The sequence below is a fragment of the Pseudorasbora parva genome, chromosome 18 (genome assembly GCF_024679245.1).
Source record: "Pseudorasbora parva isolate DD20220531a chromosome 18, ASM2467924v1, whole genome shotgun sequence".
Taxonomy (NCBI): Eukaryota; Metazoa; Chordata; class Actinopteri; order Cypriniformes; family Gobionidae; genus Pseudorasbora; species Pseudorasbora parva.
Window position 1 is genome coordinate 43,028,727 of NC_090189.1, and position 11,483 is coordinate 43,040,209.

Here is an 11,483-nt window from a genome sequence, read left to right on the forward strand (position 1 = left end):
GTCAGCAGATGTGTCTCAGACCCCGCCCATCACTCTCAGGTTACCTGTGTGTCAGGAGATGTGTGAGCTCACAGCGCCCCCTTCTGGACAGCACACACACACACACACACACACACACACACACACACACACACACACACACACACACACGCACACGCACACACACACACACACCTCAGTCTCACTGACCCAGGGTCAGTCTAATGGAAGATGAAAACTAATTTTCAGTGACACAGCATTAGTCATCATGAAAGCGTGTGTGTGTGTGTGTGTGTGTGTGTGTGTGTGTGTGTGTGTGTGTGTGTGTGTGAGTGAGACAGAGCAGGGTCAACAGATGTGTCTCAGACCCCGCCCATCACTCTCAGGTTACCTGTGTGTCAGGAGATGTGTGAGCTCACAGCGCCCCCTTCTGGACAGCACACACACACACACACACACACACACACACACACACACACACGCACCAGCTGACCAAGGGTCAGTCTAAGTGTGCTCATTGAGAGGAAAGCTCCTTTAATAGTCTCAGTGACAGTGACACAGCATTAGTCATCGTTACTCTGCTGAGTAAGCTACAAACATACCAGCGCAGAAGAAGTGGCGAAACGGCGCAGATATAACACACACGGCTGTGACGTCATCGCGACCGTTACATGACCGTCACAGAAACGGCCACAGAAACGTCAGGACAGCCGTTCCAGCGCGAACACCGGAGAGCCGAGGGTTATGAGCCCGCGTCGGTGTAACGGCTCGAGTCCGGCTGAAGACACGGTCCGTCTCTTTCACTTCACTTCAGTTTCTCTTTCACATTCAACAGCCGATCTATCGATAGTCTCCGCTCTACACACACAGACACACAGACACACACACACACGTGTGTAACCGGTGACATTAATTAGGCCGTGTGAAACACGCTTACCTGAGACTCGTTATATCCTCATATTCCCGAATAACAGCGCTGGCCCGAGCTGGAGCAGATGCGCTGCGTTTAAAGCCTCGCCGTTTCACTTTCGCTTTACACTGATGCCACGCGCGCACTCACTCACACACACACACACACACACACACACACACACACACTGACTCACGCGCTGTCAATGTCATCTCTTCTGTTTCACTGGCCTCTTCTTAGAGCCATAAGTAGAGTCTCTCTTTTTTTTTTTTTTTTACATTTGTTTATTGATTTTCCAATGACATAACAAAATCAAGAGGTAACGGTTCGAGAGTCAAAACAGTGTCCAGAACAAGTAACAAAAAATAAATAACTTAAATAACTAAAAATAATGAAATCAGAAAAAGAATAATAGTAAAAGTTTGAATAGTAAAAAATTAATACATAAAAAACAACAACAACAACAACCCCCACACTGTAAAATATTATTTAGAAAATAAGTTCCCTGGTTGCCTTAAAATTTTGAGTTCATTGAAATTAAAATTTTGAGTTAATACAATGAACATTTTTTGAGTTTCGACAACCTTTATTAAAATATTATTAAAAGATTTTGTAAGCATATTGGGTAATTGTGTGTGTTTTATTTCTGATGATGCCGTGAAACATGCTAAATAGTGCTATTTTCATGATTTATACATTTTTTATGTGGTTCAGATACAATAATATTTTGAGTTTCTATTAATTAAACTAATTTCCTTCATTGTATCAACTCAAAGTTTTAATTTCAATAAACTCACAATAATAAGGCAACCAGATTACTTACTTTTTTAAGTTAAACCAACAAAAAAACAACCAAAATTTTTTACAGTGCAAGAACAAATAAACAGAACAACACAACACAAAATGGTCACCCACTGCAAAATAAAAGCCCAGTATGTTCAAATACCCAGAGATAAAATAGAAATTGAATACAATTTTTTTTTTTTTTTTAAACTGACAATTTGTATACAATCAGGGTGGCTAGTCTGGTATAGCCGTAAAACTCAATCCCTCAATATGTAGAAAAAAATGGACCCCAAGTTTTATTAAACTTTGCAAGAGAACCATGTATCGAGCACCTAACTTTCTCCAGCTTCACAAACTGAAGGATGTCTCTGATCCAAGACGAGTGAGAAGGCGGCGCAGGAGACTTCCACCTCAGTAAGATCAAACGTCTAGCCAATAAGGAGATAAAGGCTACAAAGTCAGCTTTATATTTAGGAAGCTGCAAAGTAGGAGGTAAAACCCCAAACAAGGCGGTACATGCTGTAGGATCGAATGGAACCCCCGAACAAATAAAGAGATAGAGACCAGAACATATGGACATGGGTAGCTGGAGCCTGATGACATCTAATGCACGTGGGATCGACATCATGGAAAGCCTAACTCGAGTGAGATGGGTACGATGTGGGTCAGACCATGTCTAGCACAAATAGAAGAGAAGTGAACCCGACGCAAAATGGCATCCCACAGCTCCTCCGAGATCCCCTCCCCTAGATCATCCTCCCATTGGGTTTTAATTTTATGCTGCGGGGTAAGCTGCAAAGAATAAATAAGATTGTATAAAATTGAAATGGCACCCTTAATGGTCGGCAATGGGGTTAAAAAGGAATCAATTAGAGAAGCTTCTGGGAGATTAGGAAAATTGGGGCTAAGATTACGAATGAAACTACGAACTTGAAGATATCTAAAGAAATGCTGTCTAGGCAAATGGAATTTATCGGAGATTTGTTGGAAGGATGCAAATGTACCATCAATACACAAGTCCCTAAATGCCTTGATGCCATGGCCAGACCACAAAGAAAAGGCTTCATCGATTAAAGAAGGCTGAAAAACAGGGTTAGCGGATAAGGGTGCTAAGAAAGAGAAGGCCTGTAGACCAAAATAACGTCTAAATTGCTTCCAAATTTTAAAAGTGGATTTAACTAAGATATTATTGCAAAGAAGGGAGGGAGAGAAACTAAGAGGAGCGTGGATGAGAGCAGTCAACGAAGCCGGTTTAACAGAAAACATCTCCATACTCAACCGTGTGGGAGTAACTGGTGCCCCCTCCAGAGAAATCCAAAGCTGAATCACTCTAAGGATGGAAGCCCAGTAATAAAACCTCAAGTTAGGAAGGGCCAAGCCCCCAAGGGTCTTAGGTCTCTGCAACAACTCCTTTCGCATACGAGGGACCTTTTTGTTCCATATAAACTCAGTGATTAATTTGTCTAGTTTATGAAAAAAGGACTGAGGGAGACAGATAGGTATGCATTGGAAGAGATAGGACAATTTGGGGAGGATATTCATCTTAACAGAACTGACCCTGGCCACAAGGGAAAGAGGCAACAGTGACCACCGTTGAAAGTCCATCCGTATCTGATCTAACAACGGGGAAAAAATATAATCAAACAAATCTTCAAATTGGTCTCTAATCTGGATACCAAGGTATTTAAAACCAAATGGAGCAATTTTGAATGGGAAACCCTGAGCAGCATTTTGGGCACCTTGATTTAAAGGAAACAGCTCACTCTTGTCCAAATTTAATTTATAACCTGAAATCTGACCAAATGAACTAAGGATATCAAGAGCCGCTGGAACTGAGACAGATAGATTGGACACATATAGTAATAAGTCATAGAGGGAGACCTTCTGTTCAAGACCCTATCTAGTTATTCCAGTGATATGTGGCTCTGAACGAAGCGCAATAGCCAGAGGTTCAATAGCAACAGCAAATAAGAGAGGACTCAGAGGACAGCCCTGACGAGTGGAGCGGTGCAAAGGGAAATAATCTGAATGGGTGTCATTAGATCTGATTGAAGCCACAGGGGATGAATAGAGTAACTTGATCCAAGAAATGAACTCCTGGCCAAAACCAAACTTCTCCAAAGCGTAAAAAAGGTAGTTCCACTCCACTCTACCAAAAGCCTTCTCCGCGTCTAATGAGATTACAGCTTCCTGCCCATTTGACGTAGAAGGATTATAAACCACATTAAGAAGTCGCCTAAGATTAAAGAATCCATGTCTGTTCTGGACAAAACCTGTCTGATCAGGAGGAATGATCAAGGGCAAAACTGATTCCAATCGTAGAGCTAATAATTTGGACAGAAGTTTTAAATCTACAGATAATAGACTAATTGGACGGTAACTTGAACAGGACAGAGGGTCCTTATTTTTTTTAAGAGTAAAGATATGCAGGCCTGATTTAGGGTCTGAGGTAATTTAGAAAGAGTAAGAGATTCATTGAACATATCTATCAAAACTGGAGCTAATTTAATTAGAGTCTCTTACTGTCTAAAATATTCACTGGTTTATTCTGATTATTCTTAATCCACGATGTCTCGAGTTCATCACATGATAAAATAACACTTCACCTGGGATCGATCTAAGCGGTCGGCTGTTTTCTAATAGCACAAGTGAAAAATGCTTTGTTATTTTTTTTAGTACTGAAGCTTCCAGTTCTACAAGAAGACAATAAAATTAAAGAATTAAATATTAGATTTAGCCGTTATAATAATTATGTATATTTACAGTCTAGTTGCGGTACACATACACACACATTTTCTTTAAGCTGGTTTGACATCGGATTTCATTCTTTCTTTATTTTGAACAACAAAATATCAAATAAAAATAAAAAATGCATTCCGTATTTTATACCATACCAAAAAAAAAAAAAAAAGGTTTAATGTATTATAACAATAATTACAATTTGTTCGAAAAGGAGTGGGATAAGGTTTTTTCCTAGAATTATTCTTAGTAAGATAACAAATATACAATAATGTTAAGCACCAACAGTGGCACGTGAGCATCAGAACTGGACCACGGAGCAATGGAAGAAGGTGGCCTGGTCTGAGGAATCACGTGTTCTTCTACATCACGTGGATGGCCGGGTGTGTGTGTGTGTGTGTGGCTCACCTGGGGAACACATGGCCCCAGGATGCACTATGGGAAGAAGACAAGAACAGGAAATATTTGTCTCAGCAGCAAATAAAATAAAGTCTAATATGTTTGATTCTCTACAAATGTCATTGATATTATTAAGTGTTGGACCTAAAACTGATCCCTGTGGTACACCACAAATTATGTTCATGTATGAAGATTTATATTAAAGCAGCACTAGGTAACTTTTCAACCTTGATAATATATTTTTTAAGACTCTTGTGATGATAAATCGACTTACAATAGGTTGAATGACACGTCTGCCATAGCCTGATGGGGTCTGTATCGTTTTTAATCGTACTTTTAAACTTCGGGTTTCGGGTTGTAACCCGAGAACAAAAAGAACTACAAAATTCGACTGCTTTACGGCATATACGTCACTTCCACCAACACACACACTTCCTTACATTCGGACGTGCGAGCCCAACTTTGTTCGTCGGATAATATAGTCATGTCCGAAGCAGCACAGACAAATAAGAAAGAAAAGGTTTTGTTGGAGGAAAGCAATAAGAGGAAACGAAAGAGTGATGGGATTAAAGGCAGGACGAGGATCAACATGTGACCAGCGTTTGCTCGTCGGCGTGAGCTGAAGGAGGCGTGCCCGACCGATGCTGTCCTGCTTGTTATGGTGATTACCGACCACTCAAACACTGAACTGAAGTATCATATAGATTCTGGAAAACGCTAACCAATAGACTACTATAATGACGCTGGCTAAACGTGAGCATCGTGATTATTTGGCGTTTGAAAAAAATAAAACCCATGAAATGATATTCATATGACATGCTGAAGCATAAGCCACTGACTGTACCTGGGATGAAGACATTTCACACGCGCCGCCAGAAGAACAGCTGCATGTGAACTCCTCCTGCAGTGTTCAGGGGAACTGTTAGCGCTGCACCGACCCGCGGGACGCTTTTATGAAGTCATTTGGCCCGCACCGCACCACTGGATATATTTTTACAACCCGCCGCGCACCCGTGACCATTAAATAGACATACGGGGTCCGCGGGTTATGAGACGACCCGCGCATCACTAGTTCAGGGCTATCAGGGCTGTCATGTCAACAAACGCACGCGCGATGGCGTCCCCTGTTGTAGGATGACTGAGCTTACGACAGTAGCTGAGGACATTATTTTTTCCAAACTGTAGGGGGACCCCGAGAGCAAAAGTAGCCAAGTGGGGCTTTAACCTAACCTCTTACACTCAGGGCCATTTTTGGGGATTTGGCCTACCCAAATTGAAAAGCTTCCCATGTCATTTTACAGGAAACCCTTTAAAGTTACATAAAACACTGCTAAAAGTGATAAACGTGAGTATATTTTGTCTAAGCTGTAATACCCCCCCCCCCCCCCCCCAAAAAAAAAAAGTAGGCGCTTTTTGATTTTTTTCTCTCTCCATAAATTCATTTGTGAAAGTGTGTAACTCAGGCCATATACTTACATGTTTATCACTTTTAGCAGTGTTTTATGTAACTTTTTAACGGGTTTCCTGTAAAATGACACCAACACTTTGAACCTAGACCGCTGTATGTGTGTATGGGAGGCTTTTCAATTTGGGTCGGCCAAATCCAGGCGGAAATGACATCAGAGTAATTTAGTGTAAATACATTACTTTGTGTAAAACAAATGCCAACGTGATGCATATCTCCAGAAAGAAGAGACTCCGAGCTTTAAACATCATAGCTCCTCCATGACAATGTCATTCCCGTCCCTGTACAGGGTCCTCTGAGTTTAAGAGGCTAAATTGTTGTGTTTTTTTAGATAGCTCCTCACCCAGTCCCATCCCACCCCACTAATACCACATGACTCTGCCATAGCCAATCAAAATCGCTTACCTCGTTATTAACCCACCTCCTCTCTAGCTGTGAGCCAGAGATGCATAAGGATTACACCGTTAATTCAAGCAATACATAGTAATGCACTGCATTTAACGTACAGTAATCTTAACGGCGTTGTAACGACGGGAAAAGGAATTAGTTAGATTACCTCGTTACTGAAAAAATTACGTCCTTACCTAATGCTGTTCTTTTAAACGGCGTTATTCCAAACACTAATTCTGTGTGAGAACCTCACAGTTCCAAAACAAAATGTCATAATATTTTTTTCTGGAAGCTGTGACGAAACAAGAACATGAAAGAAAGATTCTTTTGAAGCCGGGTCACAGTTTGTGTGTGTGTGTGCGTGTGCGTGTGTGTGTGTGTGTGTGTGTGTGTGTGTGTGTGGTAATGTCAGTTGGATAAATGTATATTAGATGCAGGTTAGGGAAGGATCAAATTTCTCTCTGTGGAAAAGAAAGTGTGTAATACTCAAAAATGTTTGTGTGTTTTAACGTGTGTGTGTCACCTCTTCCTCTCTCTCCACCTCCTCCTCTCCCTTCACCTCCTCTTCTCCCTCCACCTTCTCCTCTCCCTTCACCTCCTCTTCTCCCTCCACCTTCTCCTCTCCCTTCACTTCCTCCTCTCCCATGTTGCCTCAGAAATCCTACACTTCTGAATTGAGCTATGAATAAAGCATTGTAACACTAGTGTGTGTGAATGTCCTCAAGATGGCACCATTAGGACATTTGCATGATGAGTTTCGGGGACAGAACACAAAGCTGATGGCACAGCACTGTGAAAGCCTGCAGCTCACCCTGGGGGAAGAACGTACACCTTATTTCAAATATATTACCTTTTCTATATTGCAAATATACTAACAAAACACTGTATCTTCTTCAAATAAATAAGAAGTATATTCAGTACTAGACCAGTACAGAAGTATAAAGTACACTTACAAAACTAATAAAGTACTGTAAAGTACTAATAATACACTTTAATATCACTAGCCCATACATTCATTATATTAGTTTTCTCTCCCTTGATGTACCAAACCGTGACTTCAAAACTGAGGAACCTGCTTCAATCACAAAACCTGCTCCTCCTTCCTGATGGAGAAGTGATGCAACATTTTTAGATTTTAGATTTCTATTACTGAGCAGTATTTAGCCCCGATTCCACCACAGGAACTTCACCCAGGAACCAGGAACTTTGGGTGGTACTCGGTGTGTTTAGACTGCAGGAACTATAGGGTCTAAATGAAGTTCCGGGTAAATATTTCCCCCTCCAAACGGCCCTGCTCACGAGGTAGTACTTTTTCAAAGTTCAGGAACTTTTGAGGGCGGGACTTGGGCGCTGAACATGCTGATTGGTTGAGCTCATGCAGCATTTTATTTCAACCGGCATTTTTAAAAGTCTTTTGTGAGGTTCGGTCTGCATTCAGTAAATATCAGTCTATGCTGCTGAATCTGCCTATTAGTGCTCTTTTCTGTCGTTGTTCATTACCTCTTTAGTAAACCGATACATAACCAGCAAAAGCAGCACAGCTTGAATCTCTTCCATACTCGTTATTAATTTTTTTTCACCATGTAACCGACCTGACCGATTACTTTTAAGTGTGTGTCCTTACATGACGTGACGGCGCGCGCCGCGCTCATGTTGACAAGAGAGGAAAGCTCATTTTTCTGAGGGGTAAACTTTTTATTTCGTAAGTTATGAAGATAATGTTGGAGTAATGACAGCGTATATTGCCCCAGGCAGTTCTTACTTTAACTGCGCCTGAGAGAAGATTTTTTTTTTTTTTCTGAGATGATTATTACACTTTACAACAGATAAATAGCTTAAATAATGCCATTAAGAGTTGCTCTGGCCTCAGTTAACACACTCCAGCCGCTGGAGAAAACAGCGGCGACATTTTTGATGCGGCAGAAAAACTGCATGTGACAAAATGATTGTGATTGAAAGTCATCACATGTAAACACCAGATCGGTTTAGATAACGTCTCAGTCGCGCGCAGTCCTACATCAGCGGACTAATCTGCCTAATCTTCACGGTACTTTAGATCGCGGTGGAAACGCAGACAGCTGCAGGTCTGGGGGGAGAAAAGTTCCTGTAAAAAAGGTCCTGGTACAAATTGTTCCGGGTAATTTTGGTGGAAACTGGGCTTTAGACAGTTCTTTTTTTGTTTGACAGTAAATCAGTGTTTCTGTTCCTGCTCTAAAATTAGTCCCATAAGCCTGATGAAGAGGAGGTCCTACCACATTCCTCAGGTCTTCTTGTTGGCTAATTTCAGGCACACCCTCAACAACATCTCTGACTCTGTGTATTTAAAGTGTCTCTGCTTCTGGTGTCTCTGCTCTAAAACACCATGTTTGTTCTGGGTCTGCTCACCTGTGTTGTGCTGAGAGCATTCAGTGCTCAGGCAAAAGTGGTCACAGGATTTAAGGATGAGTGTGAAAAGTTCTTCTACAAAGACATAGAACCAGGAGGAATGGATCAGAATGCCAGGAGAATCTGTCAGGTGTATTATAATAGAGGAGTAGTGAACACTTATTATGCTACGCTGTACTCAGTTCATCACAGGATTCCCCTCTACAGCGCCTACACATTTAACCCTGACTGCATGAATGACAACAGAAGGCCAACCAAATGGCACGTCGAGCCACAGGTGACTATGTGCTTCTGTTTTCTATTGGCAGACCACGAGAAGCAGTTCTGTTACCTGAATTATTGCTCTTCATTCTGTTTTGCCATTGCAAATCATTTGAAATATCTATTAGATGAATGGTAATTATTTTGAATGTTCTTATATAGTAATTGTACTGTAAACATTATAAATGTCCACTAAAGGAGGCAAAGTAAGAACAGAACTTTTATCTACAAGAAATTTTTTAAACATAGTCTTTACTTACAAGCAGTCAACATCAAACTAACCATCAAACATATTATTTATTCTGTAGATTTCAGGTTACACAACTGAACATATGGTCCTTGAGACAGACTTGAGAGACTATAATGAAGCCACTATTAAAGCATCTCAAGCCATGAGCAGCGACTACAGCGACACCGGATATGATCGTGGACATCTGAACCCTAACAGCTTCAGCTGCAATGATGGCCGTACAGCAACGTTCACACTGACCAATGCAGCACCTATGGACCCATGTTTCAACCGTATCCACTGGTACAACTGGGAGAAAACTTTGAGGAAGTTTTTAAGCAATAAGCTTGGAAGTGACGGTGGTTCTGCAACAGCCTACATTGTCACAGGTACAGTACCTGATGTGAATGTATGGATACCACAAAGGGAAATCTCTGATGACCCTGAAAGGGTGTCGGTGCCCTCTCACATCTGGACAGCTGTGTGTTATAAACACCAGAGTGATGAGGAAAAGTCTTTCTCCTTCGGCTATATTGGGGAAAACAAGCCAGAAGAGCCTGACATAAAGCCAATAAGTGTCTCAGACCTGAATGATCAACTAACAGATCTCTATAGTACGCACTCAGGAACTCAGCAGTCAGTTAAAGTCAGTATCTTTGTGGATGATTGTTTTGGGGACAATTATAAATTAAAAAAGGTTAAGGAAGGGTTTAAAAAAATAATGAATCCAAGGGATCAAGAAGTCCAAATTAGCTCAGGTGTGCAGACCACACTTGGTGCTGTGAAAAGGGCATCTGAACATAATGTCAATGTGAGAGAAGTGAGAGCAAAATTAGGCTTTGGAAACATGGACACTTACTATACTATGGCAGAGGATCTAAAGGTTTTTGCTGGAAGTGCTTGTGTTATAACTCATGTCAAATCAACAGCAAAAACAAATGGTTATGACGATCTAAGAAAGAGGGATGTGTCCGAAGGGTCGGATGCTGTCGAATGCCTGTTGGTCCCAGAGAAGCAGAAGACTGCAGCTGATGGATCGCCCTGCTCAAGCGTCTCAGAATCGAGTACCAGCTGCGAATGTACTACAGAGGGCAAAACCAAGCCCTGTTGCTCCTCTCCCTGCCTCTACCAGGACAACCTCAAGGGCTACTGGTGTAACTCAGGCCAGACACCGATAGAGTGCTCACCGCGGTACTCACTCATCACTGTTAAAGGAAAGAAGTGCATGGATGGTTACCCCTGTGCCACATACGGCTACGACTACTACTGGTGCTATACCGGAGTGAATGATGAAAACTTTTTGAACAGATACGAGTGGGATTACTGCAGCCCTCCTCTGAGGCAAAGTAGAGCCAAAAATGGGAAGTACTGCCTCAGCAACCGTGCCTGTGCCAAATATGGTTCAAAAAAGCCATGGTGCTATACAGATGATAACAACAACTGGGATTACTGTTGCAAAGATTGTGGAAAATAGATGGTTTACAATGTGTAGTGTGAAAAATAAATACAGAAAAAAATAGAAAAATACTGACAGCACATTAACATTATCCACTAATTTACGGACATTTACGTTAACTCTAAAACACAATGCAATGCAGTAGAATATACAGGTAAATATGGTGAACTGATTAGACTTTTAATTATTCTCAGGATATGAATTACAGATATTAAGAATTAGAGTTTCACTAGTCACAACGTTAATTCCTAAAATCAACAACTGCATCTGAATGGGGAGATTTGACTAGTGAAAATACATTCACAGATATCAAGAATTAGAGTTTTACTAGTGGAAATGTAATTGTTGATATCAATAATTCATATCCTGGGAATGAATAAAAGTCATACAGCTTGACGTAGGTAAAAGACCTGACAGAAATAAATACAGTAAATTCAGTCAAATTACTTTAGTAAATTGTGCCCTATTTTTACAGAGTGTACTG

At 41.1% G+C, this 11,483-nt stretch overlaps 1 protein-coding gene and 1 long non-coding RNA gene across 2 annotated transcripts in view; one reads left to right on the top strand and one right to left on the bottom strand.

The window, feature by feature from the left end:
* Window positions 1-1,047, bottom strand: part of LOC137046590 (uncharacterized) — a 64,361-nt gene extending 63,314 nt beyond the window's left edge. Inside the window, exon 1 of the long non-coding RNA XR_010899010.1 lies at window positions 917-1,047. This is a non-coding gene — a long non-coding RNA (uncharacterized lncRNA). The remainder of the gene's footprint in view (window positions 1-916) is intronic.
* Window positions 1,048-9,030: 7,983 nt separating this feature from the next.
* On the top strand, window positions 9,031-11,017 carry LOC137046065 (uncharacterized). The gene is made up of 2 exons (XM_067423120.1): window positions 9,031-9,330; window positions 9,623-11,017. Exons 1-2 carry the CDS (start codon window positions 9,031-9,033, stop codon window positions 11,015-11,017), a joined length of 1,695 nt encoding a protein of 564 aa, XP_067279221.1.
* Window positions 11,018-11,483: the final 466 nt, after the last annotated feature.

What these genes read in the sequence shown, in the direction of transcription:
- LOC137046065 (XM_067423120.1), top strand. Translation starts at nt 9,031, where the DNA reads ATGTTTGTTCTGGGTCTGCTCACCTGTGTTGTGCTGAGAGCATTCAGT. An exon ending in AATGGCACGTCGAGCCACAG is followed by an intron (nt 9,331 to 9,622) that starts GTGACTATGTGC and finishes TTTATTCTGTAG; the next exon opens with ATTTCAGGTTACACAACTGA.